Below are 21,884 nucleotides of genomic sequence, written 5' to 3'. Positions count from 1 at the left end.
TGCATAGAAAAGAGGAAAAGAAATAAACAAGGAAAAATAGGAAGGGGTTATGAAAAGGAGCCATGAGAGAATCACATGCGCTCAAACATATCATTCCTTCCTAAAAATGGGCCCTCAGTCTCAACGGCAATAATAATAGACATAATAGGTACAATGCTGGAAGAGCCTCTAAATCTCATTCTCCTCAGGTAGTACAAATCTACTCTAGGAGATTTTCCTGGAAGCCGGCTACTCCACTCAAGCAATATGTCTCCTATAGTTCCAGGGGCCACTATATAGCGGGAAAGCCAGGAGACAAGGAGAGAAAAAGAAAGAGAAAGAGAAAAAATGGAAAGGAAAAAGAAAGGGCGCCCACAATGGAGTCTGGCCCCCTCCCTTTCCTCCTCCTACACTAGTAAACACTAGGGAACAGGCCACGGAATCCGATAAAGTCGGCAAATAAGCAGTGACAGGAAAAAAGATACGAAACAAAACAAAAACGATCTTACCGCGTCGGCATATAAGACTTAGTACGGGCGGTCGCAAAGCTGTCGCCGTTATGGAGCCAAGTTCCTCAGGCTAACGCCGGTTCCGTATGCAGAATGGCCGCCGTAACGAAGCGCAGCTCAGAACAGCTGCTCACGCTGATTCCGTGTGCAGGATGGCCGCCGTAACGAAACGCAGCTCAAAGCAGGAGGACTCTTGGCTAAATGAAATAACGCCTCATCGTGCCACGTGACTGACGCAAATTGTCATGTGACTTAGTTTCCTTAGTCTAGTGAATTTTAAAGGGGCAAAGCGCATATTTACGCCACCTAATAGCAGGGACCTCAATTGTCATACCGATATTGCAGCGAGGCCCCCAGATCACCGGAAACAAGGCCGGGAAGCAAAAAGAACAAGAGAAAGTAAGTAGCAAACAGAAAAAGGGGAAAGGCAAGCGATAGTAAGGCTAAAATGATCTCTCTAATTTGGCATATAGACCACCACAAAAAGTCATGCAACAGTGCTTCATTAGTTAATCCCCTCCACAGGGGCAACACACAAGTAATGATATGAAGCATGAACCTTCAATAGCATGCCATTATTAGAAAAAAGCCATCAAATGACCAGCCATGGTGCTGTAACACAAAAAGATGATAGAGAAACAATTGATAAAACTCTCTAAATTGTTACAGCATCACTGTCTGATGCGTGTAATGATATATGCCCATCAATGGCTACCCCAATATTGAACGGTGGTAGACCATCCTCTAAGTACAGATGAAGACAGTACAAAAAGAGGGGAAGAGGTTGTTTATAATTGGTGGTGAACAAATGAACCATAGTACTCAAGTCACACACTGGAGCCATTCTTCCTGATGGTTAAGTCCACTGTGGTAGCTGTCGGTCTGATACATCCACCACTGTTCCCTCTGTGCCAATCTTGTAGCAGTATTGAGACGATCAGTACCCACAACTCGTTCCAATGCCCACCACTTGAAATCATCAAAGTTGTGATTCAATTCTAAGAAGTGAGCCACTAGTGGAGCATTGTGGGTGTTCGTCCGAATTCTTGATTTATGCTCCGAAATTCTCGTTTTAACCGGTCTTGCTGTCTTACCTATGTAAGATTTATTACAAGGGCAGACTATAACATAGATCACATTAGAAGAGTTGCATGTCGTATGTTGTTTAAGGGACCAGACTTTATCATTAAGGCATATGTTAGAACATGCTGTAGTAGACTTACAAGCATTGCAAAACCCACACGGGAAATGTCCCATAATGGGTTGAAAACCCCATTGTGTAGTTAATGTGGGTTGTCGAGAGATGGGTTTAACTCGATCTGCCTGTGACAGCCAGTTTTTAAGGTTTTTTTCCTTTTTTGAAGGCAAACAAAGGTCGTTCCAATTCTGGATTATTAAGTTGTAGAAGGTGCCAATGTTTATAAATCATTTTTTTGATCTCCTTATGATACGAATTAAAAGTAGTTACGCAGACAATACGTTGATTAGTAATATCTGGCTTATTCTGTTTGGTAAGTAGTATATCTCGATGTTGATATCTAGCTCTCTTGCGAGCCTGTCTGAGTAAATGATCCGGATATCCTCTAGATTTTAATCTGGTAGTGATGATATCAGCCTGAGTAGAATAATCACTTACTTTGGTACAGTTTCGTCTTGCTCTCAGAAATTGTCCATAGGGGATACTTTCTCTGAGTGCTTTCGGATGAAAGCTATCAAACCGCAAAATAGAATTGCGGTCTGTAGCTTTACGGAATAAGTCCACAAAAATGTGCTCACCATCAGTATTGACTGTTAAGTCCAGAAAGGGAAGCGAGATGTTGCTAGAGGTCATAGTAAATTTAAGATGTGGATTAAGAGAATTAATCCAGGGGAGAAAGGTGGTATGGTCCCCTTTATTAGTATCCCAAATCATGATAATATCGTCTATATATCTTTTATATAGACGTATAGCTGTAAAAAATGGGTTGGACTCATGTAAAATGAGCGATTTCTCGAATTGCAACATGTAGAGGATAGCATAGTTGGGGGCAAAAGATGCCCCCATTGCTGTACCCTTCACCTGTACATAATAGGAATTCTTGAATCTAAAATAATTTTTGGTAAGTGCCAATTCCAACAGCTGGATCAAAAATTCACTTGGTATATGTTGAGATTCAGTGCGGGTGTCCAAAAATTGTTTGATAACAGTTAGAGATTCATCTTGTGGTATATTAGAGTACAGTGACTCTACATCTAGAGTAATTAGCATTTCATGTTCTGGATTGAAAGGTAAATTTTCAAGATGTTTAATGGCATCTGTAGTATCTGCTACATAAGTCGCAGTAAGGGATGCCGAGGGTTTCAAAAAATAGTCGAGAAATTGTCCCAATGGTTCTAGTATGGAGCTACACAGTGAAACTATAGGGCGCCCCGGGGGATTAAAAGGGTCTTTATGTATTTTAGGTAGTATGTAGAATAGAGGGACTCTAGTTCCCTTGTCTGTAAGAAATAAAAATTCCTTTTCGCTAATAATGTTAGCCTCGCGTGCTGTGGTACAAATGGCATTGATTTCTTTGCTAATTCCTTCAGTGGGATCCCCACTCAGTTTGTGATACACCGTGGGATTATTAAGTTGGCGCATCACTTCTGAATCGTACTGGGTGGCATCTAAGACAACGATGCCACCCCCCTTATCTGCTTGCTTAATCACAATGGACGAATCTTCCTTTAATTTTCTCAAGCAATCCCATTCCTTGTGAGAGAAGTTAAAACTGGGTGTGTGTGGATGCTCAGTGCTACGTTTATATAATAAATTGAAATCCCTGAGGACAGCTTTTTCAAAGATAACCGTTTCATCTGTTACCATACTGCGACTAGGCGTGAAGTTAGACTTATTCCTGAATGGGGTAGTGGAGTCTTCATCAATGTGTTCTTTATCATTCTTACCAAAAAAGTCTCTCAATCTAATTTTATACAGTGGCAAAGCAATATGTACGGAGGCAAAGCAATTTACATGTGGGTATATACAGTTATATAGTTACCCTTTACACAAGTGTAATATACATAGAATAAATATACAAAGATGCAGATATAAAATTAGTCTTTGCAGTTTCTAAAGTTAGTACCTGCGTCTGGTTCATGTTTTCCTTCTCACTCCCTCAGGTTGAATTGTGGGTATTAGGGGGTGCTGAACCTGTTTTACTTGGGGGGGGGGGGGGGGTGTTATGTGTTGTAATTGGGACCTTTGTTCCAAGGAGATTTGTACTGCATTGGTTTCTTCCAGTAAATCAGTAGATTTTTGGGGCTCTTCTGACAATGGAAGGGGGATGTTTGAGCCACCATTGCAAACCCCACAGTCCAGGTCGATGCTGGGAGCTTTAGGAAGGCAGCGTGTGACAAACTACTATTGTGTATAATGCAGGAAGGGATTTTGGAATGGAACGAGGAGATCGAGGAGAGCGAGGGGAGAGAGAGAGAGACGGGAGATGGTTGGACAGAGGAAACAGAGGACATACATTCATATCCTCTTTTTATTTAATGCTTAATTACTCAATATATACCAAAAAAGTACCTTCATAATTTGTCCCTGAACGCTTTAAGTGGCGACTAGGATCTCATCGGGCATGCACGCAGTACAGCAAGCTGTGTCCTAGTAAGCAGAGACTGGACAACAATGCAAGGCTAACGCATCTCACGTTGCAGAGTTAGTGAGAAGCGGCCTATGTAGCAGAGCCTCAGAGGGCTGCGCCGCACATAGGAAACTGATGGTGTTGCATTAACTTTAGGAAATATTAGAATAAAGGACCCAATAACGTGAGCAATTCTCACACAACGGGTGTCCATTTTGAAGGGCTAGGCACTTCTAATGGCACGAACAGTGAACGGGCCCTCTCCCTCCCATTTTATCTTAAAAAATGTTCTTCCCCAAAGTTGCAGAGCCCATATTACCATAGAAAAGATAGCTTAAAACATCTGAACACTATGCCAAGTATTGTGTGCACAAATTACAGCGTAGAGGAAAAAGTCAATATTTGTACGATGTTTACGGCCAGCTGGTCAAGGGAAATTCGAAGATTTATACCTGATCTGATTGCTGATGAACGTGGGGATATGAATGAATGAGAAGTCTATACAAAAGATGAACTAACAAATGAGAAAAAAACTAAGCACTATTTTGGAACGATATAATTTCGGGAAACGAAGATGGGAGGAGGGAGAAAATGTTGAACAATACATTACGGCTCTTTGGAAGCTGGGCAGAACATGCTAATTCAATCAACAATTGGAAGCGGGATTGAGAGGTCAATTTATGCTAGAATTTAACAGTAGCAGTGGGAGAAACTGTGGACTGAAGATGACCCACCTCCAGATACGGTCCTATGAATGGCTAAGGACAACACACCGAGCAGTGTGTAAAGACATTAGAAAGCAGGATAAAAGAAATTGCAGTTTGAACAACCACAGTTAAAACACTCCAGTCACCCAGCTGAGAAGTGATTGTAAGAGTAAGTAAGCATGTAAAGGAAAGGTAGCAGTGACAATGGAGAAAACAGATACCAGAGAGGGAATGAATAGAGACTAAGGCCATATCACCGAATTTCGATGTGGTTGAAGTGGACAACGAGGAAGGGGATGGACTACATCGAGAAAATGCTACAGGTGTGATAGTCCCTCCCACTGGGCGAATAGTTTGAATTTCCCTGCTCTAAGAATAATTTGCAGAAACTAACGGAAATGGACACCTGGCTAGATGCAATACGAATAAAAATACTAGCACAAATTGGATTGGAAATGAAGATGACAAAGGTGAATGTGTGTCAGCAGTAGGAGGGGAGGATGATGACTTTGATGGTCCGAAAACAGCCATTCTAGTTAATGGCACCCCGATAGTTATGATCGTAGATTCAGGAGCCAAATGCACACATTCCAGAGGTGATATGGAGAAAAAGTCGGACCAAAGTATTTACATGAAGTTGACATCAAGCTGAGGGCTTATGGTGGTGCAAAAATTGACCTGATTGGATGGTTCGAAGCAACCTTGTGGTTCAAAGACACAGGCTGAAGGGTGCATATATGTCTCAAAGAAAGGATCGTCTCCGCTCCCGAGCTGGACACGTCAAAGGTTGTTAAAGGTAAGACTAGATCTGAATGCAGTGGAATCGGTTTTCCTAATTGAGAGTCCAGAAACAAACACAGGAAAGATACAGACTTAAATATTTAAAGATGAGATTGGCTGTGTGAAAGGAGTCACGCAACACATATTGCTGAAATAAGGCTGCAAACCAGTGGCACAAACTATGCAGTGTTCCAATATCCATGAGAAATTAGGTGAAATTGGAATTAAGTTGGAAGAACAGGGAATCATTGAAAGCATTGATGCATCGGAATGGGTTTCCCCTTTAGTAGTGGTAAGGAAGAGTTCTGGAAAAGTGTATCGACCTAAGAGAACTCACTAAATGTGATTCCTGAAAGGCATCCTCTACCTAATATACAACAGTTGATTTCGACAATGGGCTCTGCGGAACCATCTTCGACACTTGATCTTACTTCTGCTTACATCCAAGTAAAGTTGAATAAGGAATAGAAGCATCTGACTGCATTTATCACCCCAGAGAGCCTGTTCCAATATCGCAGGATGTCGTTTGGACTAATATGTGCAGCTTTGGTATTTCAGAAGATCATGCATCGCATTTTTGATGGAGAGGAAGGCGTCCTCTTCTTTCAAGACTATATCCTAGTCTGTGCTGAGAATGAGAAAGAACATAACAGAAAACTAGAGTGTTCAAGAAACGGCACGATGTAGGAATGACTCGGTAAAGAAAAATCACAAATTAATAGGGAAGAAATTGAATACTTGGGACATATAATCTCTAAGGAAGGGATCGCACCGAAGAAGGATCTAGCTGGTGCAATAGAACACATAATCATGCCGAGATGCAAGGAACAGGTCAGAAATGTGTTAGGTATGGCCGAATACTACTCTAAGTTTATCAGAGGATTTGCTGATCAGTTACGTTAAAGAATATGATGAAGATGAACAAGAAATTCACATTGAATGAGGAATGTGAGAATTGATTCCAATACATAAAGAAAGCTTTGACAACATCACCAGCAGTACAGACATATGAGAGGGAGAGAAAGGGGATTAAAGAAAGATAATTCCACTACAACAAATTATAAGATGCCTCTGCCTCTAAAAAGTCAGACTCCGCTTGAGCTTAGGGCTCAAACTTCACCATTATTGCAAAACGCCTTTGTAAATTCAGCAAAGTTGACCTTCCGGAATGGGATTCTGACTGGTCATGATGTATCAAAGGGGCTATGTTTTTAATTATGCGATCTGCATTATCTTGGCAAGCATTTGATCTGTGAAGTAGTGATATTGACCTGTATGTGCTACATAGCCCTGGGTCTTTCTTTGGTTTAAGTATCAATGTAATGAGTGCCTCACTCATTGAAGGGGGTAACTAACCAATTTCTAGTGCCTCCTCCGATACCTTTTTAATAGAGAGACGGTTTAAAACCAAACTCTTCATGAAACTCTGTGCCCAAGCCATCTGTACCAGGAGCTTTTGAGCAGGGAAGTGACATGATTGCTTCGAGGATTTTGTTGCTTATTGGGGAATTAATGTCTTAAAGGACTTGCTGGACTACTCTAGGAAGAGTCATCGCCTGCAGATATTGTATGGTTTTGCTCACTATTTAGGGTGCCACAAATAACCTGTTGCTCACAAGCTACACACTGGGGATCACTGTCTTAGACCCCTGATTCTATTTATATTTATTCAGACTGCTAATGGCATTGAGATGTGGATTAGTGTTCATATCGGTCAGAATTTACAAGTTTGCATATCAAGATTTATTTCCTTATGTTCTATTGAATACTGATTTAACACTTATATTTATTCTACACTGTTTCACAAAAGGCCTGAAGTATGAGGTTTCTCTGTATATATATAATATATGGTGTCATCTTCGATTCCTCCCTCCTTCACCCCTCACATCTTGGACCTTGCCAAGAAGGCCCACTTGAAGATTCACTTCCTTAGAGGCATTCTCCCTTTCCTAACATTTCCCCAGAAGCTCCATGTCACCAGAGCCATTTCTTGGGTTAAAGTGTGCCACGTTTTTTGGCCCATGTGGGCCAGTTTTATTAGTTACTTCACCATGTGGCTAGTAGTTTTGACCAGTGTTAATGAATAAATATTCTTTAAAATGCACAATTTGCATCACATGTCATCAAAAACCTCCTCCTTGGGTACTACTCAAACAGCCTGTCACAAAAGGAATAAATTGTCTTTTGCAACTGTGGGACACTTTTTTTCATTGCTGCCTGAAACAATTGCATGGGCCAGTCCGATCCTACCTCAATCTACCCCTCTCCTCCCTCTGCCCTCTTCAGCTAATCCAAAATAGGGCTGCAAGACCTTTCCTTGGTCTCAGGCGCAGGGGCTGTATCTCTCCAGCCTTAAAATCTCTCCACAAGCTCCCGGTGGCCGCAAGGATCAAATTCAAGACCATCTGCATCATTCACAAGACTGTCTGGAGCCTGCAACCCTGCTATCTCCAGCTTTCCCTCCCTGCCAGAGCTCTCTGCTCTTCTTGCTCCAACTCTCTGCTGGTTAAACGCTTCTCCAAGCAGAGAGTGGGGGGTAGATCCATCTCTCTTCGGCTGGTGCCTCCCTTTGGATCAGCCTCCCTACCCCTCTCCTTAAGTTCCGGAAACATCTCCACTCTTGTTTCTCTACCTCCATCCCTCTCCCCCTTACCTGCTAATTTCCCCACTGCCGCTGAGACTGGCGCCCTGGCCCTTCATGTCTTGCAGGTTACCAGGCGCTCTGCCCAGTCGACACCAGAACCCCCCTCAGAACTGCCCTCTAGGCCCCCAGCCTGGATGCTGGCACATCTCCACCCTAGCACTTGGCCAGTGGCCTCCTCACCTGGCACCCCTTGGCACTTCCCCTCCTGGGCTTCCACTAGCATGTGTATCTAGGAATGTTGTCTGGGTTGGGATGTCGCAGATGTCTGGAAGGACCTACTGCGAGTGTATCACTTATGGTTCACATACATTTCCAACATTCATTTTGAATGATTTTTCATAATGTTTTTATTCAGATACATAGGCTTTCCTAAGATGTCCATGCATTTCACTCCTAAGGACCATCTTCAGGGACCAGGTTCTGCCTATGTGGTCTTCACTTTTAACTTCTATCTGGGCTCCATTTCCTTCTGGCAGGCTATGGAGCATTGTTTCCTTATCAGGTCTGCTCCTTGTGTGGGCTCTGATTGTTGTGTGGTCTCCCCCTTTCAGCCCGATTCTTGTCCTGGTGACCTTGTTTCATCTTAAACACCTGCTGGGGTAACTAGCTTTTCAGAAAATAGAAAAATTCAAAAATATAGCGGTGCCAACTCAAGAATCTCACTTTTCCACAAGCACTTGCCCATACCTGTTCCCACCTCCCTCTCTCCTGCACGTCAACTCACTGCACTTGCACGTCCGAATGTCCCACGGCCTAGTAGGACCTTGATTGTTTATTTACTGTTTTTGCTTTGTTTTTTACTCCCCTGCTCGCTCCCTCCCCACTTTGTGTTGTGGCACCTGGAAACACCATGTGGTTGTATAGGTACCTAATAACAAAAAAATAAACAAAATGCACTGTAGTTGTCACGATGGCCATTGTATAACTTCATATAGGTATTTCTACAGAGTATTGCTTTGTGTGTGAATCTTTTACCGAAAAAAAATGATGGGGCCCCCATATTTAAGGAATTGTTGATGTTTGGAATGGGTTGGAACCTGTGATTTTTGGGTGGGTGGGAATGTGAACTGTGGATAAAAGTGAAGCACAACACACATTTTCTATGCCTAGGAAAAGGCCAAGGCATGGAGAACCCTACATGAGCTCAAGTGAAGATGGCTAAAGCTAGAGACCCCCATGTGCATTGATTGAAGAGAAGTGATGAATTACATTGTGTCTGAAACTACTGCAGGACCCAAACCAAGTAAGGGCAGGCCAAGAGCAGGGGTAAGGAATGTGTGTGTTCTGCTCTTTTTCACCTGCTAAAGCAGCAGCCGTTTTCTTTGATGACAAGATAGTAGGTGGGTTGCTGCACTCCCCACACCAGTCAGTCGGTAGCTGCAGAGCTATTCCTCTGCAAAGGGGTTTCTGCCTCAAAAGAATCTGGTGCTTTGGGAAGATGTAGAATTGGACATGCATTGTCTTTTCAAATGCATAGGTTGCCAGAGGATGGACTTCAGAAACCACTGCGAAGGACACCAAATAGAGGTAAGGTACCATCTATGCCCTCAAAACTAGTTACGTGGAGTTATTTCTTGTTTGAAAATCAAGATCCTCTTACCATTAATGCAAGAAGTGCCTTGAGGGGTGCCGGGGTAGTACTTCCCTGTTGGGCCCACGTGAGATGGCATCATGTGCATGCTTGGCAAAAGGAACGCTGGATAGGGCAGTGCCCCACCCCTGAAGTGCAGGCAATGGTACATTTGCACCACCGTTGCCTGCAGTCCATGGCGCACACATGTCCCCTTCAATGCGGCAGCCCACCATTGCTGAGGGTTTCAAGTGTCACAAAATATCACTAAAGAAAAAGCTCCGTTTATTCAGTGATGACTTGAGTACAATGGTGAAAACATATTTACTGCTGTAATCATTTGTATAAATGTGTGGATTCAGTTGGCTCCTGGGCCTGGTTAATCCACATGGTAAAATTCAGTGTTTGCTCTTTGCTGCATCTATTTCAAGAGGCCAACCTGTATGCTGCCACTGGCATTTGTTAGAATTTGAATATCCAGCATAATGCTGCAACTGTCTAGTGATCCAGAAGCGGGGCAAATAGCTGACTCTGCTCTCAACCGCCAACATGATGCACACAGTGTTGGGATGAAGGGGCATGTCCTTAATCTCATGACCTTTTTTTGACTCAGTTTAATGTCAAGGTGGCAACTTTTAAACAGCAAGTGTATGTGGCCCAACTCACTCTGTGGATGTTCTGACCTCCTCAGACCTCCCCCCTCTCTAACCCTCTCACCACTCCTCTCTCCTGGAGTGATCATGTTCTCCTCTCATCTCTTGCCCTCTCTCTACCCCTCATGCCGAGCCAACCCATACACTGCCAACCACCTTCTCGGTCATCCGACCCATGAAGTGTGTGTCAGTTGAGGCTTTCGCCACCTGTCTCTCCCCTCCTCCTCTGGCTGACTCACATCCTGACACAGCCCTTTCCATGCTCCACTCTTCTTTCTCTGATACTCTTGATGTCTTGCCCCTGTCAGGAGGATCCGCTTGAAGCCCAAAGCCAAGTGCAACTCCTGGTACGACTCAGACCTTGTCACCCTTAAATGCAAGTGTAGGGTGGCTGAGAGGAAATGGCATGCATCTTGTGCATCCACTGACAAACTGACCTGCCAACTGCAGGTTTGACTTTGTCCTCACAAAGAAGAGAACTCGCATCCAAGCCCATGTCTCCGAGGCATCTAACAACTCAGCCCATCTCTTTAAAATCCGCAAGGAGCCGGCCAATCCTACTGCAAACTCTAACGCTCCTGTCCCCTCCCAGGCCCTCTGCATGGCCCTGGCCTCTCATTTCATCTCTAAAAACCCAGGACAGCCTGTCCACCCTCTTGTCCTCTCCTCCTTCCACTCTCTCCTCTACCTGAGGGCACCTCTCCTCATCCTTTCTCTGCCTTTGCTCTGTTCACCCCTGACAAGGTTTCTAGACCAGTCCGATCAGTGAAAGTGTTCTTCCAAAACCATCAAGGACACCATGGACCCCCTCGCTCCAGCCTTGGCCGACTTCTGCAATCACTCTTTTGCTACAGGAAACCTTCCCTTCCACCCTGAAGCATTCTCTTGTGCACCCTCTTCTCAAGAAACCATCAGCCAACCCCTCCTGTCTATCGCCCCATCTCTCACTCCTTTCCTGGGCAAGCTCTTGGAAAAACTGGCCATCTCCCAGCTTAATCTTCACACTGAATCGGTTGGTCGTCTACATGACCATCAGTCTGGCTTCAGAGCAGCCAGAAGCATCGAAACTGCTCGCCTGAACATCCGTGAAGACCTGCTCTCTAACCTTAATGCTAATCACCCCTCTGCCCTCATCTTACTCTATCTCTCTTCTGAATTTGACAGTCAACCATGCCATCCTGCTCAACCGGCTCTGAGATGACCTTGGTATCACTGATCAGGCCCTGGCCTGGCTTCTCTCTTTCTCTCCCTCTTTCTCCTTCTCCTACCCCCCCCCCCCCCCCAGGGTCTAACCTTTCTCCCTGTCCAACCAATACCTGGCACCTCTCACCCACCGATTTGCTGCTCTTTGGTCAAACTTTCAGTGCTATGTGGATGACTCTCTGCTCGTTTTCAGGTTCCTCTCATCTCACATTGTCTGTAATCCAGGAGTGGTGTGCCGCCAAGGATCTTTGCCTCAATGCCAGTAAGACAGAGATCCTCCTAATTGGCACACCTGCACCCTCCTTTCCTGTCACTCTCTGGCCCGCCTCCCTTGGCCCTCTTCCTGCTCCCACCTGTGAGGCTAAGAACCTTGGGGTCATCAACTCCACACTCTCCTTCTCTCCTCACATCTGATGTTTCTAAGAAGTCAAACTTCCAACTGCACCTCCTAAGAAGTATTCTTCCTTTCCTCACCTTCCCCCAGAAGCCCACTGTCTCCAGAGCCGATTCTCTCTAGGATGGCCTACTGCAACAGCCTCTTTTTAAATCTGCCTGCCTCTACTCTCCGCCCTCTACAACTCATCCAGAACAGGACTGTGAGACTTGTCCTTGGCCTCAAGCCCAGGGATCGTATCTCTCAGCCCTGAAATCTCTCCATTGGCTCCCAGTGGCTGCAAGGATCAAGTTCAAGACCCCTGCATTGTCCACAAGGCCACCTGGGGCCTGGAACCACAATACCGCCAACTCTCTCTTCTGAAATATCTTCCCACTCGAGCTCTTCGCTCTTCCAACTCCTTGAGGGCCAGTCGCTTCTCCAATCAACGAGTTGGGGGTAGATCTTTTAGTTTGGCGCCTCTCTGAAACTTGAGCAGACCAGCTCTGGTTCCGGAAGCAACTGAAGACCTACATCTTTGCTTTTGCCTTATCTCTCTTCCTCTCCCCTGCTGATCTCCTGCCTGATACTGCACTGGTCACCTGGCTACCCTCTTAATTCGGGCCCAGGTCCCTGCCTGCCCAGTTGCACACCCACACTGCCTCCTGGCAACCCTTGCACTTGGGTCTGGATCTCTAACCCTACCCCTTACCTGCACTTATTTGAAACCTGCTGTCTGCACTTTAACCCTCGCCACTTGCCACCTATTGGCTGTGCTACTTGTTGCTTTTGATCCCTTGTATGGCATTTGCCCATCCTCCCCTGGCACTTTTTCCCTCCCCTCTCCACTTGCATGATCTCATTGTCACTAGGCCTAGTAAGATCGTGGTCTTTTGTCCTCCCTTTGTCTCCCCCCTGCTCTCTCCTTGGGCTGGGCCTCCTTTGTCTCCCCCCCCCTGCTCTCTCCTTGGGCTCGGCCTCCCTTGTCCACCCCTGCTCTCTCCTTGGGCTCGGCCTCCCTTGTCCCCCCCCCCCTGCTTCCTCCTTGCGCATCTCCTCCCTCGCCCCCCCCCATAGCTCCCTCCTTGGGCTCGGCCTCCCTCATCCCCCCCCCCCTGCTCCCTCCTTGGGCTCAGCCTCCCTCATCTTCCCCCCCGCTCCCTTCTTGGGCTCGGCCTCTCTCATCCCCCCCCCCGCGCTCTCCTTGGGCTTGGTCTCCCTTGTCTACCCCTTCTCTCTCCTTGGGCTCAGCCTCCCTAGTCTTCCCGCCCCCCCCGTTGCCTCCCCCATGGCCACCCCCTCCTTGGACTGGATATTCCTAGTCTCCCCCACCTGCCTCAGCACCTCCTTGGGCTTGCCCCCCCCTTCTTACCCTTTTCCTCTGGACTATTTTTTACAACCCCTCATCCTTGACTCAGTTTCTCCACCGCTTTCCTTGGGCTTAATTCCACCCCCCCCTTCCTAGGTTTTGGTTTCATCCATGCTTTGTACGCATACTGTCTGGACCCTACACCTTTAACTGCGATGTGGCCATGACCTAATCATGGGCACAGTAGCCCATAAACAATGCTATTGAACAGTTCCTGAACGATATCCATATTAGGAAATCAAAGTCTAGATTGACAGCAAATCTGACTAGTATATAGTAGTTACTTTTCAAATGTACCACTTTCGACTATTTGGATTTTCACAAAACTGCGAATAGGTTTTAAGTTGGTCTGAACGCTTAACAATCGAAGTTTGGTATATACATGGCCAGCATTGTTATGAGGTTCACAATACCCACAATATTTTTTAAACTGCACTGTACAATTGTTAACTTTCTATCTCCGATAGACTGGCTGCCCCTATTCGTGGCTTGTCACCAAATGTTCCCAAATCTTCAACATTGGCATAGTATTTATTTAATGAGTTTAGTGAAGAATTAGGGAATGGTAGCAGTTATGAGCCTCCGTTTGTACATTTGTAAGGATCTCATTTTAAAGTTGCGTAATTTGTGACCGAGTATCACGAAAAGTGTTTTGACCAAAATAATATTCCTATTTGTCAACAAGGAGCACGTTCCACATGCCGTCTTCAGCAGGTTCAGTTACCCGTGATGGACCGGACCATCTGTAGCAAGATGTACTTTGACCAGTATTCTATTCGGCTGACCAATAGTATGTTCTGCGCTGGTGGTCTTGGCGGCAAGGATGCATGTCAGGTCAGTTGCTTTTGCCATTTGCTCACATTTATGCCTCTGAAGTAAAATGCTTTGAGCTTGTTTTAACATTGAGGCATGTTAATCATTTGTGAACATGTGTATGCTTTTTATGCTTAGCTTTTCTCCTAGGCATGCTCACATACTAAAAGTGTGCAGCCGGTGTATCATTTAGGGGTTGTCAGTCTTTGCCATTGTAACTTCTGTAGTTTGACTTCTTTGAATACCACACTCCCATGAATTCCAGTGAGATCCTGGAGGCTGCTCTGAACAGTCTAACGGTCCCAAGCGTAGAAATTGAGGGATTCATGCATAATTCCAAAGCCCAAAACACCAGTAGGGTACGGATGTGCTTCTATTCTGTCATTAGGTGCTGACCAGTTGATTTGCCCCCCTGCTTAACACCTTGACCTATTAGGCAGCATAGTAATTACCGGCACTGTCTGGGGCGTCCAAATATAGATTAGCAGCGGGTGCTGCTGGAGACGTGTCCTCACTTCTGTCAAGTGTTCTTCTGCAGCTATTTGGGACTCTCGCGTTCAACTTTGCATCTGGGAAAGACAGGAGGACGTCTTTGTATGCAACACAAATCACCTGACCTTGGATAAGGAAAAAAGGTGACTGTTTTTTTACGTGCGCCCTCGCGTGGATCACTCCTACAGATTGGACTAACCTCTGCTTGAGCGTGATATATGCACGCTGTGTTCTGTCTCCAGAGACTCTGCGATCCTACGTGATACATGCACCCTGTGTTTAACTACACGTAATGCCCTTGTGGCTGCATCCGTCACGTCCCCTTGATTTAATCCTCTGTTTGCAACCACCCAACATAAACTTATCCTTACACGCTTTCCTTTTTTTTTCCTTTTTTCAAGGTGTGCACTTGGCATGCGGCCCCGCCCCCTGGCTTGGTAACGCCTCCCTGGCTCCTACAAGACACGTGGCCCCAGCGCACCCGTGCGCGCACCCGTGAAGTACATAGAAGTACTGTTTACTGTTCACGGTGCGCAGGAGCGCTGGGCTCACGAATCTCCTAAAGGGCAATTCTTTAACTCCTTGCCCCTGCTACAACCCTGAGGGTGAATATTTATGTAGGCTCCTTTTTGCAAAGCAAGCACTCCTGGAAATTAACTTGACAAATGGTGATGGTGAGAAACAGATCCTTTTTAAGCATGGGGGCTGGTCTCAGTAGGAACCTCTGATGGGGCTATTGCGTTTATAGTAATATTGCCTCTTAGAGGGTGTAGTTACATCTTCTAACTACTTATTTGGGTGATTTAGCGAGCACACCTGATATAAAATCAACATGAAGAAGCTGTTTTTAGCTTCTGTTCTTACGAGTTAGTGGATGGGGAGGCTGTTGCTGCACACCTTAGGCAGTATTATTATTCAAGGATAAGAAGGGGGCGGGTTGTTTGGAATCGAGTAAGCATATTTTGATTTTTGGGAAATATTAGCACTCATGTTTGAAATTGTGTGTGGTTAAAAGGTGTGAGTCATGGTGGAAGAGAATTGCTGGTGATGACAAATGGATCTCATGGTACTTTAGAGACTCTTGAAGTCAAGGTTCAACATTGCAGGGTAGCTGAAATTTTGCCACCCCGTACTTGACTGCATCCCTCTGTAGCTAGTAAGGGAAACACAGAGAATATTGTATTGGTTGCTCGAGGGGGCAAAAAGGTTAATGAGAACTAGCGTTTAAGGGAGAGGGATATCCCGCATCTGGAGTATGGTGGGAACCCTAAGGAGTGGCACCACCCCAATATTGAGAGACCCAAAAATATCCCAAGTGGCAAAATAAGAGAAACCTGAGAGGCCCAATACAATTATTGCCAGTGGGACTTTTGTATTCACACAATCAATCAAGACGCCAATGACAAACCCCAGTTCCCCCACAATGAACGGTGAAGATATTGGGGGCATGTTGGGGGAGGGGGAGACAGAAAAATGGGAATCAAGTGGAATTGACTTCCCGCCCCTTCCCAATGTCGTAAGCGATCGGATAAAGGCCCAAATGGAGTCCTTTCAGAAGATAGAACTTGTTGAAGAGAGAGCACAGAAAAGCTTTCTAAGCGTTCAAGAATTACCAGTAAGACCTTCAGCCTTAAATATGGATGATTCCATGCCCTCCACACCCCAGTTGGGCACGTCCCTTTTGGCTCCTGTGGTGTCTGCCGAACTGGATAGGAGGGTCAAGCTCTCAATAGGCCCCTAAACACCAGCAAGGGCTAGGGGAGGCGGTCTTGACAATGTCCACCTACGTAAATCTATTATGGAAAGTAGGGAGAAGCCCTGTGAGAGCTCGAAGGGTCAAACAATAGACTTGTTTGGAGGTAGGGAAACGGGAGAACATAAGCTAACTGTAAACAAATGTTCTAGTCCGACTTACCCTTTTCCTCCCAGGAGAGGAGAATTCGAGGAAAGTACTAGCAATCAGCATAGCAATGGAATGGAAATGGATGAAAACATGACAGAACCCGTGTCATTTCCGCTACTAACTAGGATCTTGAATCTTTTAGATAAAGGCCACGAAAGGACTCAAGGGGAGATACAGGAATTAAGATGCATGATGATCGAATGCATTGATAAATTGAGCAGGCTGGAAGGGTTTGTACATGCTTTAAGCATAAGAGAAATCCCCATAAATCCTACAACGGAAAAAATGACATTCCATCAAGGCACCCAAACAGGGAACGAACTAGGTCCAAAAGAAGGGGATTTAACCTGGGAAAATGTGAATGAACTAAAAAAACTGATTTTAATAAATCAGAAAAAAATCAAAAAAGTGGAAAATCAAAACGAAAATACATTAGAGAAATTGGAAAACACTCCATCTATCATTCCAGAGCAGTTGGCAGGGAACAAGCCGGACAGTCCGTCGGCACTATTGGAAGTGATGAAAAATGAGGAAGCCAAAACGCAGGCACAGAAGCAGAAAGCTGGGGGAGAATTAATCGAGGATGAGGAGCCCCTGTTCGTGTATGTAATCACATGAAGAGAAAAGAAAATGCGGGGTAGGGCACTCAAAAGAAGAGGAAAGAGTGAGAATGGGGCCAACTTTATGGAAACCTAAAAATCAACCCTCCCTAAAATGAAAAATACTAATATACATTTTAAAGACATATGTAGTCTATCAGCTGAGGGAGGACATCTAGACTTCACCCAGTTAAATGAAGAAAGCAAAATAGCTCTGGAAGTGAAGGAAGTGGCTGATAGACGAAGACAAATTAAGAAGGAAGACTCAAAACACACTGGAGACAAATGGTAAGGAATATGGAGAAGCCGGGAATGCCCTCTCAGAAGCTATGAACCATAAAGGAAAAATGGGCATGGGCGACACCAAATGCAGAATAATTGAAGCAAATAAAGATTCTATAAAAAGATGAAAGGAAGTAAAACTGAAGGATTAAATGAGGAAAGGAGTATCAAGCAATTCTTTGGTATAAAAAATAAGCAAAAGCCAACAGTGGATAAAGTGCAAGAAATGGCAGAGAAAGCAGAAGATGATAAAATAGAGCCTCAGGTAGAAGACTGCTCCAACTAACGCAGTAGTCTAAGGCAGTCCGAGGAAGTAGATCTGGCGGGAGGGCCTGAGATTGAGGTGATTAACAGTACTGTGTCACCAATGATACCTAGTGAAGATATCAAAATACTGGTGCAAGAGGCACTCCTCAAAATACTCCAGATCCCCTCCAAGTATGGACATCCTCTACTACCCAGATCATTAGTATCCGATGAACAAGGGCTCGAGGGAGAACAGCACAGGCTCCCAATGGTTGAGAAATCAGAAGAAAAAATTAAAAATACATTCGGAACAGGGCTTAAATACTCAAACAAACGAAGATGGCCAAGATACTCGGGAGAGTACACACAAACAAGGGCCCACCCCCATAACCATACAGGATAGTGAGAGAGATGGGAGTGAGGAATGTAAGGAGGGGAGGTTAACAATAAATAAACCCCGATATGAAGGGATGGGCTTTGAAGAGAGGATACGAGAGATAGCCGAAATGTGGAACATAAAGCAGGGTCTTGAACAAAACAGGGAATACAACCGCAATAAGGAAGTGAAGAGGGAAAAAGAGAGAGGAGCGAACAGGGAAGGGGAGACAGGTGGACATTCAAGGGCAGAGGGACAAGACCCAATGCTATCCAGTGCCTGGCCTGAAGATACTCTCTACCCTCTCCCTCTCCTCTGCCTTTCATTCACTTTCCTCCCTCCAATCTCCCTAGCTCTCTCCATGCTCGTAACTTAGGCATTCACTTTGACTCCTCTCTCTTTCTCCCACCATATCTCGCTCACTTCTCGCACCTGTCGCTACCACCTATTCAACATTCGCAAAGTCCCTCCCTCACCTTCCATGCTACCAAACTTTTAATCTCCTCCCTTATCTTCTCCCGCCTCTTCTACTGCTCTTCCTTATTCTTCAGACTACCTACTTCTCATCTCGCCCCCCTCAAATCCATCTACCACTCTGCTGTTCGTACTGTCTCCTTACCACCCGAGACTCCATCACTACTTCCCTCTCCTCTCTTGGCTGGCTTCCATTTCACTCTCAACTCAAATTTCACTTCCTTTGCCTTGTCTTCAAATCACTCCATGGTCTTGCTCCCCCTTACCTCTACTCCTTCATCTCTCTCTACTCCCCCTCCCGTTCCCTTCGGTCTGCTGACCATTTCCTTCTCACTGTACCTCCGTCCCCTTGTGCCCCCTCCCGTTTCCGCTCCTTCCAACTCCTAGCCCCCCTGCACTGGAACTCCCTACCTCTTGCAATCCGCTCTTCCCCCACCTTCTCATTCCCCACCTCCCTTAAATCTCTCCTTCTCCACTCCCCTCCTTGAAACGCCTTCCCCTTCCTGCCTCCCCTCCCTCTCTTTCCCCCTTACCATTTCCCTCCCCTCCCCCACCTCCCCACTCTCCCTTCCCTCCTCCTACCCCACCTAGTCCTACTCCACTATTCTCCCTATCTCCCTTCAGTTAATTGCTCTTCTTGCTGTTTTATTGACTGATTCATATTGTAACTTCGCTTATACTGTTATATTGTTTACGTTTTATGTATTAAGTTGTTCACTTGTACAGCGCTTTGGTGTAAAGCGCTTTATAAATCAATAAATACAAATACAAAATACAAAGATCAGAGAATGGAGGGAGCTGAAATTTGTGGATGACCCCAGTGTCGTATTAAACTTTATGCTCACAATAGGAGGACCACCGTCCTTAGAGGACGGATTTTGTCATTGTTTAACGAGATACCCAGGCTCTCTCCAATTACATCTAGCGACATTAAACTCATTGATTACATTCATCCAACAAGATGATTGTGTCAGGATTGTGTTTTACTCCAGAGCCACATACGAACTTGCCCTCACAGAAGGAGTGGCCTTGCAAAGATTTGGGTATGATATAGTGAATTTTAGCCAAGGCGTAAGGAAACAGGGAGGTGAGAGGGGAGGCCCACATAGTGAGAGGAAGATGAGAAATGATCGAGAAGGAGTAAGCGACAAGAACTCCGCAATTCACTCAGATGAGGTGGCGGAGTTGAGATGGTTGGCATCAACCTTGAGGGAATCCATATCCAAGATCCAATGCTTGAAAGACTCATCCTAGAGCACTGTGAAATTTACTTTCATATCTTGGAACTCTAGGGGATTGCGTGCTCTATTGCATTCTTATGATACGTGTGCCGAACTCTCAACTCACTCGTTTCTATGTATTCAAGAAACGTTGGCAGAGACCACAATTGTACTCGATGGCTTCACCACCTTTCAGGAACCCGCCATACAAAAATCTAAGGGGAGAATGTCGGGGGAGGTGGGGGGGGGCCCTATTAATCATAAATATATACGGACAACCCGAAGGCGATCTAAAGGCTTTTATCGATGCAATAGACTCTCTAATCCAAGAATGCCAGGCTATGCACAAGGATTTATACATGACCTTGTCGGGGGACTTCAATTCTGAAATATGCTTAGAGGAAGGCACAAATGAATGTAGGTTTGGACGACTGATCGGTGAAAGAATCGACCAGCGGAAATGTCACCAGGGGGATATGAGCCCTCTTTCTGTAAGGCTGGGGTGTGCAAGGTGTGAATGAACTATTGGATGATTCTATGGATAAATCAACTTGGCCCAATGGAAGATGGTCATCCACCATAGATTACATTTATGTATGTACAAACACCTTGAGCTGTGTTCAGGATTTCAGCCTGACTGACACGGAGAGCGACCATAAGATGCTAAAAATGTCACCAGGGGTAGATATGGACAGGGGAGATGCACAAAATTTGAATATTCAGGTCATAACGAATTTCCAATCGAATAGAATTTCTTGGCATAAAGTTAACATACTTTTTCAGGCCGACTTTCAAAATAATGTGTACGCCGGGAAAAAAAAGATGTACTGTCTCGATTTCTTTGAGAATTATGTTGAATCTGTAATCGGATGAAAGGCTGGAATAAAGACAAAGGCTAAAAGCTCCGAACGTCACAAGCATACTTACTCTGAAGAAATGAAATCACTCAAGCAGGGTAGAAATCGTGAAATTCATGTATTCCGCAGACGCCATGCAGTCTCCCTCTCTGAGGTGGAAGCACGGGAATTTCACGCAATAAAAAATAAATGGAAAAATAAGATTTCTGCGTGCCGAGCTCTATCAGGGAGACGCAGAGTCTATGTTAAATTCGTTGTGTGAAGTAAATACTCGCCGATTTTCGGCTTTGGTTAACAATGGAGAGCAGGAGCAAATTAAGATCCAAACGTCCTGTACAAACGCAGAGAAATGGGAAGGACATTTTTGTAGTCTTTACTGCCCCCCCACCCCAGTATGGCATGGGTCACCCTGCCAGCTATCGAAAACGCCTCTTGGAATATTCCTTTCTGTGTAAGAGCTATTGAAGATATCATTGTGAAGAGCTCGCCATCAAGGGCACCAGGACCGAATCTGCTCTGTAACAGGGCTATGAAGGGGAATGCAAATTTATGGGCCAAAATATTTTCTTCTGTTTAAAGACATTGTAAAGATACAGCTTCTTCCAAACAGTGGGAGAATGTCTTACATTATACCAATTTACAAGAAAGGGGACGGGGCACTACCCATTAGTTATAGACCAATAGCCCTTTTGGACGTTGACTCCAAAATATTTGCCAGCCTTGTTTTAAAGCATATTCGGTGCTGGATGGACCAACAGAATATACTGTCGCCCTTTCAGTTCGGCTTTAGAAAGAATGTGGGTACTGACGCAGGCGGCCTATTAATGTTATGCAAAATGCGGCTTGGACCTCTGGAAACTCCTCCATATATTTAGCTTCAATCGATCTTACATCCGCTTTTGACCTAGTGGATAGATCAATTTTGTGGAATAAATTAGCAAACCTTGGGATGCCAGATTCACTTCTATCAATTGTACACAACATGCATCAAAACTCCAGATTAAAGGTTCAACTTGGCATGGAAGGAAATTTGTCACACGAAATTAGGGTAAACAATGGTTTGCGGCAAGGGTGTATATATGCTCCGACATTATTCAATCTATATTTTCGGATCTGGGAGAGTGCTTCAAAAAACTGGTCACAAACTCACCCAATGTTGAGGGCTCCAAGATGCAGTGGACAACCTATGCTGACGATGTAACGCTTTGTGATCACACCCCTATAGGT

At 45.0% G+C, this 21,884-nt stretch overlaps 1 protein-coding gene across 1 annotated transcript in view; it reads left to right on the top strand.

The window, feature by feature from the left end:
* The window catches only part of OVCH1 (ovochymase 1), a 1,424,491-nt gene that overhangs the window by 994,946 nt on the left and 407,661 nt on the right, over positions 1–21,884 (top strand). Inside the window, exon 20 of the mRNA XM_069628530.1 lies at positions 14,081–14,229. Coding sequence (XP_069484631.1) covers positions 14,081–14,229 — 149 coding nt within the window. The remainder of the gene's footprint in view (positions 1–14,080; positions 14,230–21,884) is intronic.

Source organism: Ambystoma mexicanum, chromosome 12 (genome assembly GCF_040938575.1).
Source record: "Ambystoma mexicanum isolate Mex_15411 chromosome 12, UKY_AmexF1_1, whole genome shotgun sequence".
Lineage (NCBI taxonomy): Eukaryota > Metazoa > Chordata > Amphibia > Caudata > Ambystomatidae > Ambystoma > Ambystoma mexicanum.
This window is presented reverse-complemented; position numbering and strand designations above follow the sequence as displayed.